The sequence below is a fragment of the Periplaneta americana genome, chromosome 14 (genome assembly GCF_040183065.1).
Source record: "Periplaneta americana isolate PAMFEO1 chromosome 14, P.americana_PAMFEO1_priV1, whole genome shotgun sequence".
Lineage (NCBI taxonomy): Eukaryota > Metazoa > Arthropoda > Insecta > Blattodea > Blattidae > Periplaneta > Periplaneta americana.
The window spans coordinates 111,490,844-111,513,607 of record NC_091130.1 but is presented as its reverse complement, the minus strand read 5'-3'; the positions used below and the strand labels follow the sequence as shown (position 1 = coordinate 111,513,607).

General features: G+C 37.5%; 1 protein-coding gene across 3 annotated transcripts in view; it reads right to left on the bottom strand.

Annotated features, from left to right (window-relative positions):
- The window catches only part of LOC138713672 (uncharacterized), a 37,801-nt gene extending 17,426 nt beyond the window's left edge, over positions 1-20,375 (bottom strand). Inside the window, exons 1-5 of one of the 3 annotated variants that reach the window (XM_069845940.1) lie at positions 20,234-20,375; positions 18,029-18,258; positions 11,492-12,170; positions 8,954-9,411; positions 5,531-5,617 (exon numbers count right to left, since the gene is read on the bottom strand). In XM_069845940.1, the coding sequence (XP_069702041.1) occupies positions 5,531-5,617; positions 8,954-9,411; positions 11,492-12,170; positions 18,029-18,258; positions 20,234-20,354 (1,575 nt within the window). In that variant the 5' untranslated portion in view covers positions 20,355-20,375. Of the gene's footprint in view, positions 1-938; positions 1,746-5,530; positions 5,618-8,953; positions 9,412-11,491; positions 12,171-18,028; positions 18,259-20,233 lie in introns of all 3 variants that reach the window. The other 2 variants (XM_069845939.1, XM_069845941.1) reach the window with 2 other exon arrangements.
- Positions 20,376-22,764: the final 2,389 nt, after the last annotated feature.

Genomic DNA, 22,764 nt, shown 5'->3' with positions numbered 1-22,764 from the left:
ATTTAAATATAAATTTGTTGTATATTCTTGGGCCTAAATTACTACTATGATTAAATACTGTAGCAGTGTTGCTTAAATACTGTAGCAGTTTATGTTCAAAATGGCCCATGGAACGAATCGGTTCTACGGTCATTAGTCGTGAATCACCCTGTATATAGATGAATAAAGTTCCCCCAGTTATCTTTGTCAGTATTAAGATCTTACAAGCGTCAAACTTTATGGACAATAGAATGCAATTTTAATCTTTAGGCTATATCGTGTTAGGAATAGTGTATTTTTTATCACGAAAGAATTTTAGTGTAAGTGTACATTACAAGCGGAATTTAAGTTTATAAAAATGTTTTTAATGTAAATGAGTATTCTATACACAAGCATATATTTAATTCTTTGTAATGCATTTGAAAAGAATGAAAGGAAATGTCAATGTCATTATTTTTTTTACTATCTTTCTTATTTTGCTGTATTGTTGTGGTTGTCAAGCTTTTTGTGTACTATTGTGTTTCGCATCACAAGAAAAAATGATGAAACAACGCATCTTATAATGCTTCATAGCAGTTTTTCATATTTAGCGGTATTGTTTCATCAGTAACACGAACAATATTCTACCAAAGTTATTGCATTTGAATCGGTTTATACACAAGAAAAAATTATATTTTAATATATGACTAACTATAGGTATTTGAATTTCTCCTTATATAAGAATTAATTAAAACGGTTAATATTATGCATACGTGTATGGTCTCAAAACGTCGTTTTGTCACATTCTATCGTAGAGGTAGTGAATGTTTTGTAAGATATTTTTACTTTTCCCTTATTCAAAGTAGGGTGCAGACAACTATTTTGTTTTGACCATGTCTCAAGTGAGGATATCCAACACATTGTAGCATTGGAAAGTCTGATCTCAGCTTTCACAAATGTTTCGGTTCTCGTGGTCTTACCTCTTGAACCGGCATCACCTCATTGTTAGCGCTCGTGTCTTGAATTCTGTCAGGGGTAACTTGTCGTTTAGTCCTTGTGTTGAAACTGCGCCGTCTGTCACTTGGGAACTGCACCTTTGTTGCACCTCTGGAGTCGGAGGAGGAGGGAGGTTGTGAGGAAACAGTGTTGGGAGCTACGGCGGTGTGATTGCCACGGCTCTGACGTGAGTACGACGAATACGGATCGTCAACGTAATCATTATCGTATTGTTCTTGCAGATCTTCTTCATCAGAAACGTACCCACTGGAGTAGTGTCCACTTCCAGAAGCATCGTAGTCGTTGCTTGCCCGATAACCGTAATAGTGAGGAGCATAGTGATAGTTTGGTTTATGCCAGCCATAATAATAAGAAGGCTGCTTGTAAGGATAGTAATATGAAGGATACGGCTTCATTGTGTGAACGTGATGATGATTATGATACTGCTTGTATGGATGGTACGTAGGATAGTACGGTTTGTGATGAAGGCCGTGGATAAGACTGCCAAACTTATGAACCAAACCTTGATTAGGTGTAACGTGTAGATTAACTAGTGGTTTCACAATTTTGTCACCGTATTCGTCTTGTGTTACCTGGACTGATAGCAGGGGGTTTACACTGACTAACCCTAAATTGACACCACCTAAGCCTCCCACTGAACCGCCGTAAGGGTTAATAGCTGGGTTAGGTCCGTAAGGATTTAAAGGATAACCCCCTCCTCCTTGAGGCAGACCAAAAGATACTCCAAATGTTGGGCTGACTTTGTACTTGGACGTGTCACCGAAAAGTCGCTGCAAGAAGGAAAAATCAATCCCTTCCAGTAAGTTCTCACCCTTAATGCAATTGTTAGTTACAGACATTGCATTCGGTGTTGAGAAGTCTTAGTCATGTCTAGGTAAACGTGTTGTGCTAGTTTCTTTGATCCGTTTGGAAATGAGGCCTATATGCTTTTAAGTAGGGCCTACTGATAATTTTTTGAGATAAAACTGATAGAAAGTAATCTTTTTTCTGTTCTCAACGTTAACGTTTCTGTTATTTTCTCCATAATTTTCTGTTTGTTTCAAAATGCCATAGCATTGAACAGAAGTATAATGGATTCCAAGTTTATATAACAAATTCTCACAAAATAACCGGGACATATTAAAATCACATGAAAACATATTATGCAAATAAATATACTAATCTGAATTTTTATGCATTTTGCAAGTGATTTGAACTTTCACTTTTTCGTAATAAAAATGAGGTCTACAAGTACTAAGCAAAACGTTAAGCATTTATCTTTAGTCTTCTGAGTTTATGGGTAATCAACTTTTTTTCCGACTACGTGAATGGAGTAATGAGAACTATATACAAAGAGTTGTTCCGATCTCTGATAACGAATTTTAATGACGTCATGTGCGTCAGGAATCACACCGACAGCTGAATTGTGGCGAGAGGTGACAGACCAGCAGTGAGCGATTTCATAATCAGAGTGCACGGTGTATCACAGTAGCAATGCCCAAGAAAATTGAGCCTTTATTGGGAGGGGTACATAACTTTTTCCGATGCCAAGTACAGTTACGTGAAAATCATAGGAAACTGCAAACAACGTGGTTTCGTCATTTCCAAGAAAGGCATCTCGTGTGTACCTAATAAGACTGGCAAAGCTCGGATGGGATTAATTGCAGAGTGGAAAAAGCAAGCTAATCCACCCCCCGTCACAAGTCGCCGCACCCTACGAGATGATACAAATTAATTCCATTCGAGCTTTACCAATCTTATTAAGTACACAGAAGATGACTTTCTTGGAAATAACGAAACCTCGTTTATTGCAGGCTTCTTTTATGTTCACTTAACTGTACTTGACATTGGAAAGGGTCGTAATGTACCCCTCCCAAAAAGGCTCGATTTTCTTAGGAATTTCTGCTGTGAATCGCCGTGCACTCTATGAGATCACTCACTACTGGTCTGTCACCTCGCGCCACAGTTCAGCTGTCGTGTGACTCCTGACGCACATGATGTGATTCAAATTCGTTATCAGAGATCGGAAACAACTCTGTACATTGCATTTTAACTATAAGATGATATAATAGGCAGTGCATTTTGAATTGTGAATTCCCGTGCAGGTCGGTGATTTGAATATAATGCTACTGTAAATATATGCAATATACTTAGTACAAATAGCAATATCATTTAAAGTTTGTGAGGCATGAATGAAACATCTCAACCACTCGGGTGTAAGAAGCGAAACTAGACTACTATCACCACTTAGGTGATTACCACAGCAACCAGCATCAGAGGAGGAGGTTTAGTACGAGGAACGGTTTGAGGATTAGTCATCTTAGTTCCAAGTCTTCTATAGTTCTCTGTATTGTCACTTATTAGAGTCATGTCGACGGCAGTTATTCCTAGTAGACACTAACGAAAAATTTGCGCCATTTGTAGACGTTGGTTGTCTTGCAGTCTGTCCTTCATGTATTGTCCAGTTAGAAATAACAAGGTGAAGTTGTCAACATAGGCAAGAAGCTAAATAATAGATTTATGGAAATACACAAGAAACTACTGTATACTGTAGGCCTACATTTCAAATGGGAAGCGAATTACGCAACAGCCAATGGACACTAATATTAGTGGAATCTTACCGCTTCATGCTTAGAGAATGCCTACTGCTTTTCTTTCGCTCCTTCTGATCGGACATTGGTCGCGAGGCTCTCAAGGAAAAACTGCGCAGTGTGATTGTTTTTTTATATAGTTTAGAAACGAAATAACATGCCGCCGGGGTTTATTTTAAACGCAAGATTTCCTTAGAGAAGTTTTGAAATTATGCAGTTTTTATATAAAAATGTTATTCAGAGATAACATTTTTATATAAAAACTGCATAATTTCAAAAAGTAAACTTTGAGTTTTTTTCGTAACTTAAATTTGTATTCTACGTTCGAAAACATCGGCATACCAAGAATCACAGCTTTGAAGGTTGTTGTTAAATATTGTGTTTTATTTAACGACGCTCGCAACTGCCGAGGTTATATCAGCGTCACCGGTGTGCCGGAATTTTGTCCCGCAAGAGTTCTTTTACATGCCAGTAAATCTACTGACACGAGCCTGTCGCATTTAAGCACACTTAAATGCCATCGGCCTGAGCCTGGTTCGAATCCACAACCTCGGGCACAGAAGGCCAGCGCTGTACCAACTTGCCACCCAGGCCGACTGCTTTGAAGTTTATAGGTCTATACTGTGTTATCATAAAACAAATTAAGCTACTTCGAGAAGACAAGAGGCAATGGAATAATTAAATATATATTAACAAATTTAAGTTACACTAAACTCAAAGTTTACTTTTTGGAATTATTTATAATTCTTTGTTTTAAAATTCTGGTCTTTGAAAATCTGAAATTATAGTAAATATAATTTTACTTGAAAACCCTCTAAGGAAACTTTGTGTTTACAATAAACCACGGCGACATATTATTTCGTTTCTAAACTATCTACTTGCATATTAATATTTTAAGTGAAAATATGAAATACAGAACGTTAGGAAAGTTTCTCCGCAGTAAGCTGAAAGTGGTGTGATAATTCACACCCCATTGAAAGTTAAAAAAAGAGATTGCAGATTGCTTACCATCTGTATGAGAGAAGGAATTATGACAAGTGGATGTGATTATAATTTTATTCTTAATCATACTGACCTCGGAAGAACAAATAAATTCCATAGAGTTTATTTTTCTAGGTGATGGTATCTATTCAAGAACAGTGAAAAAAAAAATCTGAAAAGTTTCCTAATTCAATTTCCTAATATGTATGTAGGTATGTATGTAATTTAATAAATGCACTTTTCGTGAAATGGAGTATTTATACTCCGCTAAACTACTGAAACTTTTTTTATTTTCATGTTTAATGTTGTTTATGTTTCTGAAAACATAGTAAGTATGTTACTACTTTGATTTTATAAATCACCTCGCAACCCTTCTCAGCTCTTTACAATTTGGGAACCACTGAACTAGACAATGAAGCTTCTCAGTTCCATATTTACAATAGCACAATGCGATTATTAGAATCAAAATTTGGGGACAGAGATCCTTGCCACTATTCCCTGATGCCACCGGACCCCGAATTATTTATTTTGGGATGTTGCCAAGATATCTATTTACCAACACAAGCCAAATATAATTGAATAATCTAACGAAAAACAATATCGAAATTCACGAAGCCAGTTTACATTTTATACAGCTACCAACTCAGTTAGTCCCGTCTATGAAAGGATCTGACGAAGTGATGGCAATCTAATCTCCTTTTTTTTTTTTAGCATTTATATCTGCTTCTGAAGGACTTTTCTGTCGCCCTGTATTTTCATTGTAAGGTTGGAGGTAGAAAAAGAACTACTGAAATAGACGAAAGAAATATTTTAACGTTAACTAAGATTAATTTCAATGGTTACAGATATATCACTCAGTCCTATCTTATCTTACTGTTAGTATTAGAAGATGTTATTGAAGTAAAAAAGTTCATTTCGACTAATAGAATTTTGTCAGGAATTTTAAAACTTGAAGTGTCAGAAAGTAGAAGTACGTCAGGGGCAGAATGAGTCTGCCCACCCACCTCAGCAGTTCTTTGCTGTCGCTGTTCATTCTCGTCCGTCTCATCGTCCTTCTCTTCCTTGGTTTCCTCTGTGACGTCATCATTAACCTGCACCACCATATAAAGCACAAAAAAGCGTTCTGGGTTACCACCAACACCAGTAATGAGTACTGCTACTGCTATTTACATGGCAAAGAAGTCCCTGGTTTGTGTCATATATACTTAAATATATATTTAAAATATAACGATTATAATTAAATTGATCCCGAATTTGGTTAGTATAATGAATGAATTTGAATGAATTACGAATAGTGAGTTCGATAAATTCTTGTAAGAAGACGTTAGAATGAAGATTCTATCATCTCTATATTTCTGGGCACATGTATTTTTCATAGGTTAAACTGCAAGTTTTCTATACAAAGAGCTTCATTTGCCTGTCATTTTATTTAGCAATTCTGATTGGATGATCGTCCACTTCTGCTTCGGAATGTGGAAAGTGGACGTGAGGGCCAGGAGCCGGCTGGTTGGTCTGACAAACAAACATTCTGATGGGGACAGATAAAAAAGTTAATTTTTTTCTTCCACCATGTTAATAATGTCAAAAGAAGTGCGTATGCAAATTTTGGCCACTCGACCGCAATTACGAGGCCGTCCAGAAAGTGATTTTCCCTGTGGCCGATTACAAAAAAAAAAAAAAAACACAATTGCATGGAACGATTTATTGAAACAGATATAGCAATTGTTGCGCTATTTATTAACATATCCCCCACTGGAATTGAGACATTTGTCATACCATGGGATCAATTTTTGTACCCTTGTGTCGTAGAAGTCAGCCGCCAGGGATCGGAACCAGCGTTTGACAGCCGTTGCACCTCTCTGTCGATCTCATAATATGACAAATGTATCAATTCCGGTGGCGAATATGTTGAAAAATAGCTCAACAATTGCTGTCTATTCCAGTAAATTTTTGCTATGAAATTGTGTTTTCTTTCTGTTAACGGCCCCTGGCGAACCTATTTTTTTTACGACATTCATAATTGCGATCGAGTTGCCAAAAATTGTGTAAGCATTTCCTTTGATATCATTAACGTGGTAAAAAAAAATGACTTTTTTGTTTACCCCCATCAGAATGTTTGCTTGTGAGCCCTTGAAGGGCTATAGAGTCGCGGAACTTACAATAAAGAAATAATGTCGTTGTTCAGTTTCAGGAAATTTTGTTTTATAACTTCATAGCGATGTGCAATATTTTAATGTTTGAGCAGATAATTATTTTCGTAATGTTAAAAAAAAAAAAATATATATATATATGGCTTCTAAAATTTAAACGTATTTATGGGTTTTAAATTCTTTGGAAATAAAAAGAAAAAAAATACAAACCTTAATCTTACATCTTTCGTGAAGTATATATTAACAATTCTGTAATAATATGTTCGTATGTATAATAGAATTTAACATTTTCTCTACAGTGCGCAATTACAATGAGGTAATAGCGCGTTAGAATCTCAAGTGCGTTAGAGATTTAACTTTAAAATAATGTAAATTGGAAACAATAAATGAGTACCAGGGGATTCTTTTAAACAATAAAGCATATATACAGCTCATAATTCAATAAATTGTTACTTAATAGGCCCATAAATAATCTTATTACCAGAAACGATATCCAATTTAATTATTTAGTTTTTGTCTTACGTTTTCCATGCCAGTACTTATAAGTTTATGTTCAATTGAAAGTGTCTTTTATCACTAACTAATACTGCATGGATATAGCACTTCGTGGCTTGGCGCCACCGTAATATTGAGCCTCCACCTAGGTCGACAAAAGATATTACAGTCGCGTTTACCTCGGTTGGTATACAATATTAATAAATAATTTCAAGGGAAAAATTGTTCCGGGGCCTGGTCTCGATCCCGGGACTCCTTCACTTAGCGCATGAATGTTCTACCTGCTGAAGTACCCCAGGAACTATTCACGACACCCTCACAATTCTTTCTTTATATCAACACAACTCAAATGGGCTGACAAGACGCCAGAACCCAACTTTGAGTGCACACAATTCCGTCTGACATAAATTGTGGCTTTCTGTTAACGTACTTACAGTAACGAATGTATTATACAAATCTGGCTTTCAGGTAAAAGTTCCCTGTGAAGCAGGCTTGAATAATTTCAAGGAAAAACTTGTTCCGGGGCCTGGTCTCGATCCCGGGACCCTTCGCTTAGCGCACGAATGCTCTACCGACTGAGCTATCCCAGGAACTATATACGGCATCGTCACAAAATTATTGGGTAATTTCATAGAAGACGGGCACCTGGTTGTGTGTAGTAAGTATTACCAACTTTTTAAATTTAGAATTAAATGTTAGTGATTTTTTTTAGTGATTTTTATATGTTAGTTCCAGGTTTTTATACTAGGTCTCGTCGTGATTTTCTTTCGATTTGATTGATTATAATTGTCATTTGACTTAAAATTTTCATAATTTTGAATGGGTAATGACGTTGTCAGTTGTTCTTGGTTGTTTGACGTGAGTGGTGTTAGCCTGTATTGTGTCTGGTGGCTAAAGCCATTGAAAGTTTATCATTTTACGATTTTTGTGATTTGCTTTCGATTTGATTAGTTATAGTTGTCATTTGTTCTAGAATTTTCGTAATTTTGAATAGATAGTTACTTTGTCAGTTGTTCTTGGTTGTTTGACGTGAGTGGTGTTATATTGTGTCTGATGACTGAAGCTTTTGAAAATTTATCATTTTATGATCTTCGTGACAGATGTGTGAACATAAACAGAGTATTATATTTGTTTCGATTTTGGTTTGGTTCTTTCGCTGGTGAATAAGAATCGTGACGATTGATGAGGAGAAAACTATGTTTCTGTGGTTTAGTTCTTTGCTGCATGCATGGTTTAAGTTTAGATTGCCTTGAAGCCTGTGTCATATACTGGAAGTGAAGTGGTTGTCGTTGAAGACGTCAATGAGGATTGAATTTTGTTTGAAAAAGTGATGAATTATTATGTTTTTTGTGTGTGTTTTAATGATTTGTGGGAGTAAAGTGCGGACGAAAACTGTCAGAAAAGTACTGCCAACTATGAAGTTCGAATGCCACAAACACCAAAAAAAATCCAAGTTGGAAAATCAAACATATTTTCATTGTCTTCTTCTTTAAAAATATAAATATATGTTTGATTTTCCGTCTTTGATTTTGTGATGTTTGGTAGCATTTGAACTTCATAGTTGGCAGATCGATTTTACTAGTTTTCGTCAACCATGTTGGATTTTGCCCGTCTTCTAGGAAGTTACCAATTATTCAAGCCTGCTTCATAGGGAGCTTTTACCTGAAAGCTAGGTTTGCACAATATTAATAAATGTTGGAATTTGTAATTTTGGATATCCTTTCCGAGGACAGAGGTAACATAATGTGCAACATTCAGACTGATATATGGATTTCTACTTACAGGGTGTACATTAGACTTAGAGGCATCGTTTCCGTTCTCGTCTTTGGTGACTGGAGCTTCTCTTCGTTTGCGCGTCTCTGTCTTCTCCTCGGCTTCATCCTTAGCTACTTCTGTAGTAGTGACCACTTCTGTTGCTTCACCTGTCTTTTCTTGTTCGTCTACCTCTGCAAAGATCTCTTGAGCACTGTCTTCCCGTTTGGCATGCCGTGAAATGACAGTCCCATTTCCGTCGGTGATGACTACGTCGTCGAGTGTGATGGCCTCAATGTTCTTGCCGCCATTGTGGCGGGGATCGATGTAATAGCCGTCTTTGCGTGCCACCTCGTGGGGGAGACACTGGTCGAAGGGCACACACACGCAGTCCCCCAGTCCTCGTACTCCATCCACTCTAGGATTTTGGTAACTGGGGTACTTCTCAGCGTAGTTTGTAGAAGAGGCTGTGGAGCCTAGACCATTACCTGTATCCAAAACAATTGGAATTGAGCATTTAATTCCTTGCATTCAAATTTGAATACATATGCCCCAAATGCTTATTAGTTTTATTGAAATACAGAGACATCATTTTATTTTTACCATCATTTTTAATATTAACCTGGCTATACCTTTGGATTAACGGTTAGAACCAGAAACATCGTTTGCTACCCCCTTCCAAAACTGTAGTTCGATGATACTGCGTAATGTACAAACAAATCACTTTACTAAGTATAGGAGGAAAGAAAAATACTTCATCTATTTACGTAAACTAGGAAATATCGCGATTTTGAGTCTGATAATTTTCATTAGGTTTTTGTTTAATCAAAATACAGTACAGTATTAACAATAAGTTTTTTTACTCACGAACTGAGCTATCCATGCGTACTTATTCATTATGCAGTGTATATTATACTGTCTACAGCACATTAGTGTACAATATGGAGAAAGAAGTTAAATTGAAAAATAATCATAATATGGATATTTAAACACATTTTTGACAATGGTGGCCGTTCTTTTCGATACAGGCTTCAGTTCTTTTGTGCTTATTAACGCACTATATACTATTATACCTAATTGAAATTAGGCCTACCAGTTTTGTCCTTCGTGCTAGTAACTCATGTTGAAATAATTCTGTACCTACTCTATAAAAGAGTACCTTACGTACTGTAAATTCAATCTCCACTTCTGCCCGATCCGAAAAGATAAAATTACTCACAGATGCTATCTACTGTCCGTCGAAGTGGTTATGTCACAGGATCGTAGAAAGGAGGGAAATCACGTGACAGTTAATTACTTAACGAGGCCCTTTTATTTAAATTATTTTAAACAGTTGTATAATATTACGTAGACGTCCAATTCCTAACAGAAATGAATGTTTTCAGAAAAGAGCTAAGACAGCACAGCCACTAGCCTTTACAGAGAGGCGCCAATAGCGGATGGAGGAAACCGGGATACGACGTATGCAAACGGACGACAGTATCTCTGCGAAAATATGATTCAATATTGAAAGCTCTTTCGTCACTGGAAAACGCGGACATATTTCTGGAACGTACTGCACTCACAAACTCAGTACTGTTTTCTATGACCGTAAGGCGAATTTGACTGCATACGCGGCCTTGGTTCTGTGCGGAGGACAGTTGGAAGTTTAGTAGTAGAGGGGGCGGGAGTGAAGTACAGTAGAGCGTCTGTTATCCGTGGTAATGAAGGGGGTGGACTGAACGATTAATCGAAAAACTCGGATAATCCGTACCATAAAATATTTTCGTAAATGAAATTAATAATACTCGAAGTTTGGTAATTTCTTCCGTAGTCTTGTGTTTAATCCGCTAGGTAGTGGATCAGAAGTTCACTAATTTAAGTTCGGTTGTCAAGGACGTGTTTTTAAGGGGCAAGGAAACTATTCCTAATGACTGTAAGTGGAAAGATAGGAATAGTAGAGGTCTCATGTTGTATATTTACATACTCTAGCTATACACTTTAACCTTAATTTTTATTAAATCGCGCACAGTTGTAACATTAGTCTCGTATTCTGATGCGAGATGAGCCACAGTTTCTCTTTCCCCAAATCACTTAATTATATGCATTTTCGATACTTATCACAAAAGTTTTATTTTGACACTCATAGAATACATTTTATATAGAGTGGTACAGTACGGCAACTCGAACAGTAGACCAAACTAGAAGTGTAAAGGCTTGTAATAACACTGTCTAGAAAAAGAACGTACTAATATAACGTACAGTAGTAGCCTACTTCATTTGTTTTCGAAGCAAAAAAAAAAAAAAAATAAAATAAAAGAACAAAAAAAAGTGTGAGCGAAAGACAGTCGGATAATCCGTCAATCGGTTAAGAGGGTGTCAGATAATCGGGGTTCTACTGTACATTCAAAAACTCAGGTACAATGAAAATTGAAGTAAAAATAAAACGATGTCCGTGTATTTAAGAGAATTCGCTTTATATTTTTCGCTATTCTTCAGCATTAGCAAAATGTTGAAATCTTAGATATACTGTATTTTGTAGTAACTGAAATAAAGATAATATTGGTTTTGAAGGGGGTCTTTTCTCACCTGTCAGTGGCGTTTTGATGGACAGCTCCTTCTTGTAGAAAGATCCCTGCCCGAGATAGGGACCGCTTCCTCCATAGACTGGTCCCAATGTGGGTCCTCCATAGATAGGTCCCCCTGTTGCTCCTCCATAAACTGGACCGACTGTGGGTCCAGTGCCGTACAGAGAACCAGTTCCTATGGACCCAAAGGATGGACCGGGCTCGTAAAGAGGACCCGTGGGCACTATGGGGCTGGGATGGTCCACCACGACGGACGGCTTGACTACGCCCCCCTCACTGTGGTGGTAGTGGTGGTGAACGTGCTGCTGCACTCCTCCGTGGTTGTTCACTACGACGTCCACAGGCTTCTTGATCGGGGGGTGAGGCAGGTAGTCGTGCTCGACGGGCTCATGCACGGGTGGAGGTATGGGCTTGGGGGAGCCGTAGATTGGGCCTGGCACGGGACGAGGCGGACGGAAGATCGGCCCTGGGCCCGGTGGGAAGGGGATCGGCTTGGGAGGTCCGTATCCAGGTCCAGGAGGTCCGTATCCAGGTCCGGGAGGGCCGTATCCAGGTCCGTGAGGGCCGCGGACTGGTAGGGCTGGAATAGGGCGGCCCACGGGCTTTATGGCGACGGGCTGAGCGTAGATCAAGTCGTGGGGCTGCACGTAGGGACGCTTTGGTTCAATTCCTGGCTCGCACTGTAACACACAGACGGTACCACCATTAAAAACAATTAAAACTTTTACATTCACACGCACATACATGGGGCATGTTTTGGGTTATTGCCCTAAAGGAGAACTACTGAGGAACAATCGCCACCACAAAGTGAGAAGCTCCATCGCAACCACTCTTCGGAAGGCAAAGTGGGAGGTTTACTAAGAAGTGCACTGCTTGGCTGAGAATGGGTCAACGAGAAGAGCAGACATTATAGCCATCGATCGCCGGAATCAAAGAAGCCTCATTCTTGACCTCACTCTCTGTTTTGAGAAGGATGATCAACAAGCCAATAACGTTAACGATGAAGAGAAGTGTATTTACAACCCATGTATTCCTCACTTCAGTGAGAGATACAAAATGAATATTAATACATGGGAAGTGAAAGGATTTCTTTTTGGCGCTAGGGGAACTTCATTTAAGTTCACCAAAACCATTCTCCTCTCTCTTAAATTTTCTAATGAGGACATTAACAAAATTTGTCTAATGGTATTGAGAGATTGATTATCCATTTTACACAATCACTTGTATAATACTATGTAATTTTTTTTACTTCATTTCATTATTCTTCATTGTATTTTCATCTCATGTTTCTCCGAAATCAAATTGTACTTTATTTTTAAATTTATCATTGTTCCGTATTCTCTCCGCAATCATATTTTATTTTTAATTTAACCTCTGCTTTGTATTCTGGATCCTAGTGATCAGCCGTAGATTTCGGCCAGATGTCCCAAATTGTGGAATTTGTTGTATGTTTCTCTTTACTTGAATATGTAACTTACTATACCAATTGAAGGGTTCAGAACCATAGTGGGCCAAGCGCCACTTATTAAAATCGTAGAAAACAAGGATTAAAATGAAGTTATTACCATAATTCAATGGAAACATATAGCAAGTAAGATAAAGTACCGGGTATACACATTAAAATTAACGGTATGTCAATGTTCATTAAACTATGGGATTCGCTTAACTTTAACCCTTGTTTCCTCCGTTTTTAATAAATGGCGCTTGGCCCACTATGGCTCTGAACCCTTCAATTAATAGGCTTGGTAGTGTCGATGGAATTGGTGGCAGCATGATGGTATTTGTTGAGATGAGGCCGAGGATTCGCCATAGCTTATCTGACAATCGCCTTAACGTTGGGGAGAACCTCGGAAGAAACTTAACCACGTAATCAGCCCAAGAACCCACTCCCGAGCGCAAGCTAACATTCCTACCGCCTGAGCTATGGGTATGGCTAGTGCTATGTTAATAAGTAGTTACGTTTATTTCTACAATTCATAATAGATTCAATGCTCGTATGTATTATACAGGCTGAACCAGCCAGGGCTAGACAACTAACCGCACTCACAGTGCTGATTCATACGTAACGAAGCTACCATATGCGGAGGATTCGTTCCGCGCTTTTGCGGTTAGTATTGCGTAATGATGTACTTGCCGAATTCACAATTCATGTTCGAAATTACGTCCTTGTGATAACAGGCTGTACATCTCATGAAATGTTAAATGTTATGTTTTATTTAACGACGCTCGCAACTGCAGAGGTTATATCAGCGTCGCCGGATGTGCCGGAATTTTGTTCCTCAGGAGTTCTTTTACATGCCAGTAAATCTACTGACATGAGCCTGTCGCATTTAAGCACACTTAGATGCCATCGACCTGGCCCGGGAGCGAACCCGCAACCTTGGGCATAGAAGGCCAGCGCTATACCAACTCACCAACCAGGTCGACTCACATCTCATGAAGACATGTCCAGCAACTCGCCGCAGTTCGTTCTCCGAAATGGATCGAATTTCGTGCCGGATATTTTGTTTGAGTTCCTCAAGTGAATGGGGGTTATTCGCGTAAACTTTACTTTTAATCACTGAGGTGGAACCATGCTTCGTCACTATAAAAAATTAAGGTGGGGTCAAGTAGTACATCATATACTGACTGTTGGAATCATATACAAAATCTAAGTCTGCTCTGATCATCGGTTTCCGTTAACCTCTGAACTACACGAATTTTGTAAGCTTTTAATTTTAATTGTTTCGTACCTCTTATCACTGAAGCCTGTGACACCCCTACCTGCTGAGCTACACGGCAGGATGATGTAATCAGTGGTCAGTTTCATCTAACATCTCCTCAGTGAGAACACGCTTCACACATGTTCGTTTCTTATCCAATACTGATCCAGTTGTACGAAATTTCTTTACTAAATTGTAAATCATTGCTTTAGAAGGCTCTGGAGAATCAGGGAATGACGGAAGTTTGTTACAACTGTTATCCAAGATTTGTATTTCACAAAGTTGTAAATAAATACTTGTTAAGAAACGTAAAAATTTATATATTACAGTTATATGAACATTAATAAATATAATATAATTATTAAAGAAATTAGTAATAGTCAGACATGTTTCGGAGATGCTTCTCCATTTTCAGTGATTATTTACCACGACGGCTGGTTCAGGTGATCGAACCGCCAAGCAAAAACGCGGTTCGATCACCTGAACCAGCCGTCGTGGTAAATAGTCACTGAGAATGGAGAAGCATCTCCGAAACATGTCTGACTATTACTAATTTCTTTAATAATTATATTATACAGGGACATCATTTTATTTTTACAAACATTTTTAATATTAACTTGTCTATACCTTTAGAGAACCGGAAACACCGCTTGCTCCCCCCTCCAAGACTGGAGTTCGATGATACTGGCGTAAAACACAAATCACTCTACTAGGTATAGGATGGAAGAAAAGTAGTTCATCAATTTACGTAAACTAGGAAATATCGCGATTTTGAGTTTGATAATTTTCATTAGGTTTTTCTTTAATCAAAGTACAGTACTGTATTAAGAATAAGTGTTTTTACTCACGAAGTGAGTTATCCATGCGAACGTATTCATTATGCAGTGTATATTATACTGTCTACAGCACATTAGCGTACAATATAGAGAAAGAAGTTAAATTGAAAAATAATCATAATATGAATATTTAAACACAATTTTGAAAATGGTGGCCGTTCATTTCGATACAGACTTCAATTCTTTTGTGCATATTATCGCACTATAGACTATTGCAGCTAATTCCAATTGCCAATTTCGTCCTTCGTACTAGTAACTCATGTTGAAATAATTCTGTACCTACTCTACGTACTGTAAATTCAATCTTCACTTCTGCCCGACCCGAAAATATAAAATTACTCAGACATGCTATCTACTGTCCGTCCAAGTGGTTATGCCGCAGGATTGTAGAAAGGGAGGAAATCACGTGACAGTTAATTACTTAACGAGGCCCTTTTATTTAAATTAAATTAAACAGCTGTATAATATTACGTAAACTTCCAATTCCTAAGAGAAATTAATGTTTTCAGAAAAGAGCTAAGACAGCCCAGCTTTTACAGAGGGGCGAGCAGAAGCAGGTGGGGGAAATCGGGATGCGACGTAGGCAAACGGACAGTACCTGTGCGAAAATATGATTCAATATTGAAAGCTCTTTCGTCACTGGAAAACGCGAACATATTTCTGGAACGTACTGTACTCAGTAACTCAGTACTGCTTACTATCTTCGGTCTTGGTTCTGTGTGGAGTTGGAACTTCCTTAGTAGAAGGGGTGGGAGTGAAGTACATTCAAAAACTCAGGTACAATAAAAATTGAAGTAAAAATAAAATGATGTCCCTGTATTTATTAGTGTTCATATAACTAATATATAATTTTTTACGTTTCTTATCAAATCTATGAACACTGTATAATTGGCCTAACATGTGTGGTTTATCTTTGAATATAAACACTTGTTGTTCAAGGCTATATTACATAATGGACACACTACTGCACTCTAAATGTACGGTATACAGCTGCACCCTCACTACGTGTTTACATAACTAAACACGAAACGTATGCGAGCAAGAGGTCTGATCACTGCGATGACACAGCAGTTACTACGCATACGACTTTTCGCCGACGCCGGTCTAACCCTGGCTGACTCACTCTGTATGTAGGCATATATAAGCCTATATGTATGTATGTATGTATGTATGTAATGCATGCATGTATGTATGTAATGTATGTATGCATGCATGCATTTGTCACCTCTTTATGAAATGTGTCATAACTTGACTTACATGAGTTTGTCTTGTATATAGCATTTTTACTGTACCCCAGTGATAAAAATCGCAGGGAGTTAGATCGGGGAGACCAAGAGAACCACAAATCCCTACTAATAATTCTGTCCTGCTAGAACAGACGTTCAGTTTCTCGCATCGAAATATCGCACCATCTACCCTTAAGTAGGCTTACTAATTACGATAACCTGTCACTGATAAATTCGACCCTTTTTACTGCTGATTTGATTCTCTTATGAATAAAGAATCCCGTTCCTAATTGGTGATTATTGTTTCCTTCCCCACAGTACAACGAGTAATCTGATATTTGTGATATATCATTCCCATTTAACCTAAACTCCTGCACTCCCACAAAGTCTATTCTGTATCTAGCTAGTTAATTTTTACTAGTAATGTTATTCCTCCTGTTCAATAAAGACTCGTGACATTCCATGTACCAAATCTCATAACTAGAGACCGAATTTTAAAGAGAATCCCTTTTTTTTTTTATTTCAACACGAAACATGAAATAATTAATTACGATGTTCAAAACTATCTTCCACCGACCAAATTATGTGGTTTTACTTCTCTCTTTTTCCCTTTTTTAGTCCATACTCCCTTTTTTTCTCCTTTTTTTAAAATAGGCTATCTCTTATTTTGGTCCTTTTTTGACAGAATATCACAAACATTTAGATAATTTTCCTATATTTTTTCCGATAGGCCTATAACTTCCTGAGCAAGCGAAAATAAATATCGTTCTTCTTCTGATTCCAGACATTGAAAAACTAATAAAGTGTGCTGATTTAGAGTTCAGGATAAAAAGAAAAATTTCACTCCTGGTTTGGGTTGATGTTGAGCGGTCATTTTTGTTTATAAAGAATTTTGCATTCATAGAGGCAGAATCATATTGAAACATATTGAAATGTTGAATGTGATCCAATACAACACTTTCCGTATGATGTGAAACGATAAATAAATACTTGAGTGTGCTATGTGTATCCATGAATGTGATGAAGTATGTTTTAAATTAAAATGGCACTCTTTTGAAGGAGTAATGTAGTCCTTTTTTTTTACTATATCAAATGCGACACTTTCCTTATGTTGTGAAGAGATGAATTTAAGATTATGTGTGCCATGAATGTGCTGAAGTGTGTTTTGGGGAGTAATATAGTCTTTTTTGAAGTCCTTTTTTCGGCTGTAACTTTCTCTTTTTTTGTCCTTTTTTGATGAAAAATTTCCCCTTTAAAATCCGGTCTCTGCGCATAACCATATTCCTTTGCTGTGGTCGTCATAAAATCAATCCCATTCCTACGCTTGTGTTGAGGTTTCGTAACAAACTGTATTTTACGGTGATGGGTTGTTAGCTCTTCACTCAACTCGCAAACTGTAGGACCACCCCTTATCGGCTGTCCACGACTGCTTATTCAATACATTCGCAGTTACCCTCCATATCTGGAGGCCGTCTTCTCTATCCGCAACCTGAGGACGCGCCATGCCGTGGTGTTACAGAATATAATATAAATAGGCCTATTATTCCATTAGGCAACGTAAACAGATTTCAAGGGATTCAGAGGAACTTTCTGCCAACTTTAAAGTTCTGAATCAATATTTTCTCCCTGTTCTTTGAATCACTTTCTGGCAGGCTGGAACTACTGTTTACGATTTAGGACTGAAATATATAAACCTGGAGAATATTAGCGTCCAAATGTTTTTAATGATCGCTTTGTGCTTAAACTAAACTTATAGAGCGTGGTCAGTACATACGGCCATGAGTCCAAGGTCACAGAGCTTCTCTCGGATGTAGTGGCGAGCCTGTGCATCGTCACCATCCTCTATTGCCTTTCTCACTTGAGGATCGGCGGCCACCTGGTTGTAGCCGTCCTGCTGCAGGTTGCGGCCTTGCCTGGTTGACGATACGATCGTGTCGATCAGAGATTCCTCGTCCTCCGCAGCATTTGTTGTCGCGTTCACCAAGTAGCTGTTGGTCCCCGCTCCTGCAAGACAGATTATGTTTCTTTTCAAAATTTAAACTTTAGTACATTTTGAGAGCAACTACAGTATTAATTCTGCAGTGCTTGGGAAAAGTGACGTAAGTCAGTTTCCACAAACCTTTTTTGATAATTTGTTGACAACTTACACTGGTTTATGTCGATTTGATTTTTTTCTGTATGAATTATTGTAATGGGAAAAATACTTAGGCCTATGTATTTTTTTCCAAGCGAGCAGATGTTCCGTAAGTTGTCAATAAATTATCAAAAGAGGTTTTTGGAAACTGACTTATGTCACTTTTCCCGAGCACTGCAGAATTTAATATGCCTGTACTTTTGTTGATTTATTTAAATTGAAGGGGTCAACTCAAAAACAGCTTGGGGCTAAGTGCCAAAATGATCAAATTTGAGTTTTCATCCAAAGTGTATATGCTAAAAGGCAAGCCTCATGCACTAATGTTTTAGACAAGTGGCAGAGTATGTTGTTAACGTTATGCGCCTCTCTCATAGAAGGCATTTCGAGTATGTCCAGGAATTGTTTTCTCAAATACCAGGTAGGCGCTATCTTCAAGCTTTGCCTGTTTTTATTTTTTTTTCACATGAATAATATGCATCCAAGAACAAGGAATAAACTATGAAGTGCTTTGTGTAGAGTGTGGCATTTCACGGAGCAGAAACATGGAGTGACGAGAAACGATTGGAAGCATTTGAAATATGCCTATGGAGAAGAACTGAGCGTGTGAAATGGACAGACAAAATAAGAAATGAAGCTATTCTAGAAAGAGTGGGTGAAGAAACAATTATGCTGTAACTCATCAGGAAGAGAAAAAGGAATTGGTTGGATTACTGGCTAAAAATAAACTCTCTACTGAAGGATACACTGGAAGGAATGGCGAAGGGGAGAAATATTCGGGGGGAAAGAAGATATCAGATGATAGACAACAGTAAAATATATGGATTGTATGCGGAGATTAATATGAAGGCAGAAAATAGAAACATTGGAGAAAGCTGGGTTTGCAGTGAAAGATCTGCCCTTGATCAGAACACTGAATGAATGAACCCTAAAAAGAAAATTGTGCCGATTACAAAGGCATTGAGGTGCATTCTCACCACTGAATTTACCCATGTATGAATATGCCAGTATTGTACATTGGAGAAACTTTACATATTCCAAGGAATACAGAACATAAAAACAGGACGGATAACATTGTAGATCAATTTACACGTAGTAGTAGATAGCTAATAAGTACCGAAATTTCTGATCGTAAGAAATTAAGTTATTGAAACATTACTACAAGATAACGTAAAGCGGATATAGTACATTATGCAACGAGCCTATAATGATAGTAATTAAGACGCGAATATGTTTGTTTATGAAACGAGCGCAAGCGAGTTTCATAATTTTCATACGTGCGTCTTAATTACCATTATAGGCAAGTTTCATACGAATTTTTATGCTCGACCATATTTCTAACTTGAAATTATTCAGAATTATTCATTTTATTCGTATCTGACTGAAGATCGGAAGTGACCTTGTGCATAGCTCGTAAATTGTGAGATGTGCGCAGACGCGAAAGTATTGATTTTTTCCGAGGAACAATAATGTCATTGACCTTGATGTAATCTAGAGAATAACATGAACTAATTTTGATATAACCTGGAAATTGATTTAGAATTGAAAAACGAGATGACAAATTGAATTTATTTGAATATTATTTACAATTAACGCTAATTATTATAGTAACAGAACATAACCTTCTGCGACAGTATTGGATTTCCAGCCTCCGTGACGTTTCCCTCGTTGTCTTTCGATTGCATATCCGAGAATAATCGAAAATCTGAACTTTAATGAATAGGTGTACTTTAATGACATGCATTAAAGGACTGCTATCAGGTGTATAATTACTACATTTCGCATGGTCGAGCATAAAGAATGATAAGATAGACCTATATGGAGTAAAGTTTATTGTTCATGTTTTACCTGCGTCGGAAGCCTTGCTTTCTCGTCCTTTACCCCAGGCCCAGTCACTGCTTTCAGCTCTGCTCCCGCAATCCACAAGAGAAAAGGCCACCAAGATGGCCAGAAGAAATATCCACCTCATTTCTGCACCGAGATAATTCTTAAACTGAAAAAGAAAATGCCCAATTATTATTATTATTATTATTATTATTATTATTATTATTATTATTATTATTATTATTATTTAATTTAACGAACTTTCAACTGCGATGATTATTCAGGAAATGAGAGATAATATAATTTTGAAACGACGAACACGAAGAAAGTTGGAAGAATTCAATCTATCATAGAGGAGTATTCCTGAATTTTCCTGGAAGAATTCAGAAAAACCACGAAAAGCCTCAGGATTTTTACTAGTTTTGGAAATCGTGTGACCGCTTATGAACTCCACCTGTTATTAAAGACCACTCGGTATCTCGTGAAACCTACCCTCACGGAAGGGAAAGGAAAAAGTGAACTGGGAAACTTCTCTCATTTGCTATGCTTCGACTTGCAGCTAGCTCACTTACCCACACCATAAGGTTGTTACTATGAGGTACGGCGCACGAATGCAGTTTGATTTCACGACATAACGAATGACCTGTAGCCTACACATAAATTAACGCAATACGGAGATGATTGGATTAACCACATGGAGAGAATAGGCCTATAAGAGAACCGGATCCTAAAGCAAGCTCTAAATATCGCCCCTCAGAATGCCGCGACAGAGGACGACCTAGAAAGAGATGACAAGAAAATGTGAGGACGAAACAGATAGGATCGTCTAAATTTTGAAAGGAATATCATGATGATTATGATGATAATGATGATGATGCTGCTGATGATGATAAAAATGGACTTACAAAATCTCGCACCATTTTTACGCAAAACTATATTTTATGTTTTATATTATTCATGTAAGTACTAGTGTTTTTTGCATACATAATCCAGTACTTTAAAGTAAAATATTGTTCTAACCAGTTGATGAGGATCAGAAACATAATCTAGAAGGCTGTGCGATGTAGAGAGTGAAAATTATGAAGAGTTTACCAATCTGAACTCAATTATTTTATAAGAGATTTATGGTTACCAAGGAAAAAGCTGAGCTCTTACGCACCAGATTAAAATAAATTTGCTGGCACTAGAAACATTTCTTCATTGGTACAGGAGTAGAGAAGAGGAATTTACGCCCTGCTCTTCATGAGAGAGTGCCTTAGTATTACTGCAGTGATATTCATGGTTTGATACAAAAGTTTAATGTTCAGTACGAAGTAAAAGATTGGAGACTAATATCGATTTCTTCTAAAGAAATCTGAAGGCAGTGATGAGTGCTTTTGAATAATGGCAACAAATATACTTCATTACCTGTTGATCATCTGGTAAACTTTAAAAAAACTTATGAAAATCTTGAAGTGGTTCTTACAAAGGTAAAATATAAAGATCATAACTGGATGATCTTTGGAGATCTGAGAAAGTTGTGCATGCTTCTTGGTCAGCGGGCTGGGTATACTAAGTTCCCTATTTCTCTTGTGATTGGAACAGCATAGGAAGAAGCAGTCAGTGAGAACAAAAACACTGGCTACAAAAACATCTCTTGAATCTCACACAAGAGGAAAAGCAACAAACGCAACTTCACCATAAGAGAAAAAGATGGTATACGCATTTGTCTAAATGTGAGTTGTTAATTATGACAATCTAATAGTTTTTGTAAAGTATACCTTTAAATTTGCCATAGGACATGTTTCACCTCATCACTTTTTCATATTAAATTCAATAACGATACATTCACATTTCTGAAAGTGCCAATGCGTGTTGCGGAAAAATTGTACGTTATAGAGAAAATCTGAGCTCAGATTTGGATTTAGAACCCCAAGAAACCATAAATGTAGCATAAATTGTTAGAAAAAAATTTATGACCATTAATTTTGCAGACCTGTATAATAGAAACATTTACGAATGTTGGACCAACGCCAAGAAAGTCACGATTGCATATTACTTCCTTGTAGATTAAATTTGTATTCATAATATTGGATTAAATGCGTTGGAGAAAGTGAACGTAGTGTAATCACTTTTATTTGATCTCATTGTGTTCGATAGATGTTAAATTTTAACGGTTTTCGTTTACAAGTCAGCTAGTCTGTCATTTTAAGATGTTCCGATTAATATTCTACACTGATCTTATTTACGAAAGTCCCATAGTTTCACTTTTGTTTTCCCGTGACGTGCTACACGCGAGCTCTCTCTACCGCCTACTCTGAGGACTAACATGGCAGTGACAAGCGGCGCACCTCCTCCTCCTCCTCCTGCTTTGTCCTCAATACTCCATTTCTCCGATGTTCTTTCTAAACATCTCTGTCGCATGTAGCACAATGACTGACATCTGTAAAATTCGACTAAGGAAATTTTCATGGTCGAAATCTCTGTTTTTGTTTGGCTGTTACACGTTTAATTAGAAGATAATCGAGACTTACTTTTGAGTATCACTTTCAAGAGATCAAAATCGTACGATTGTA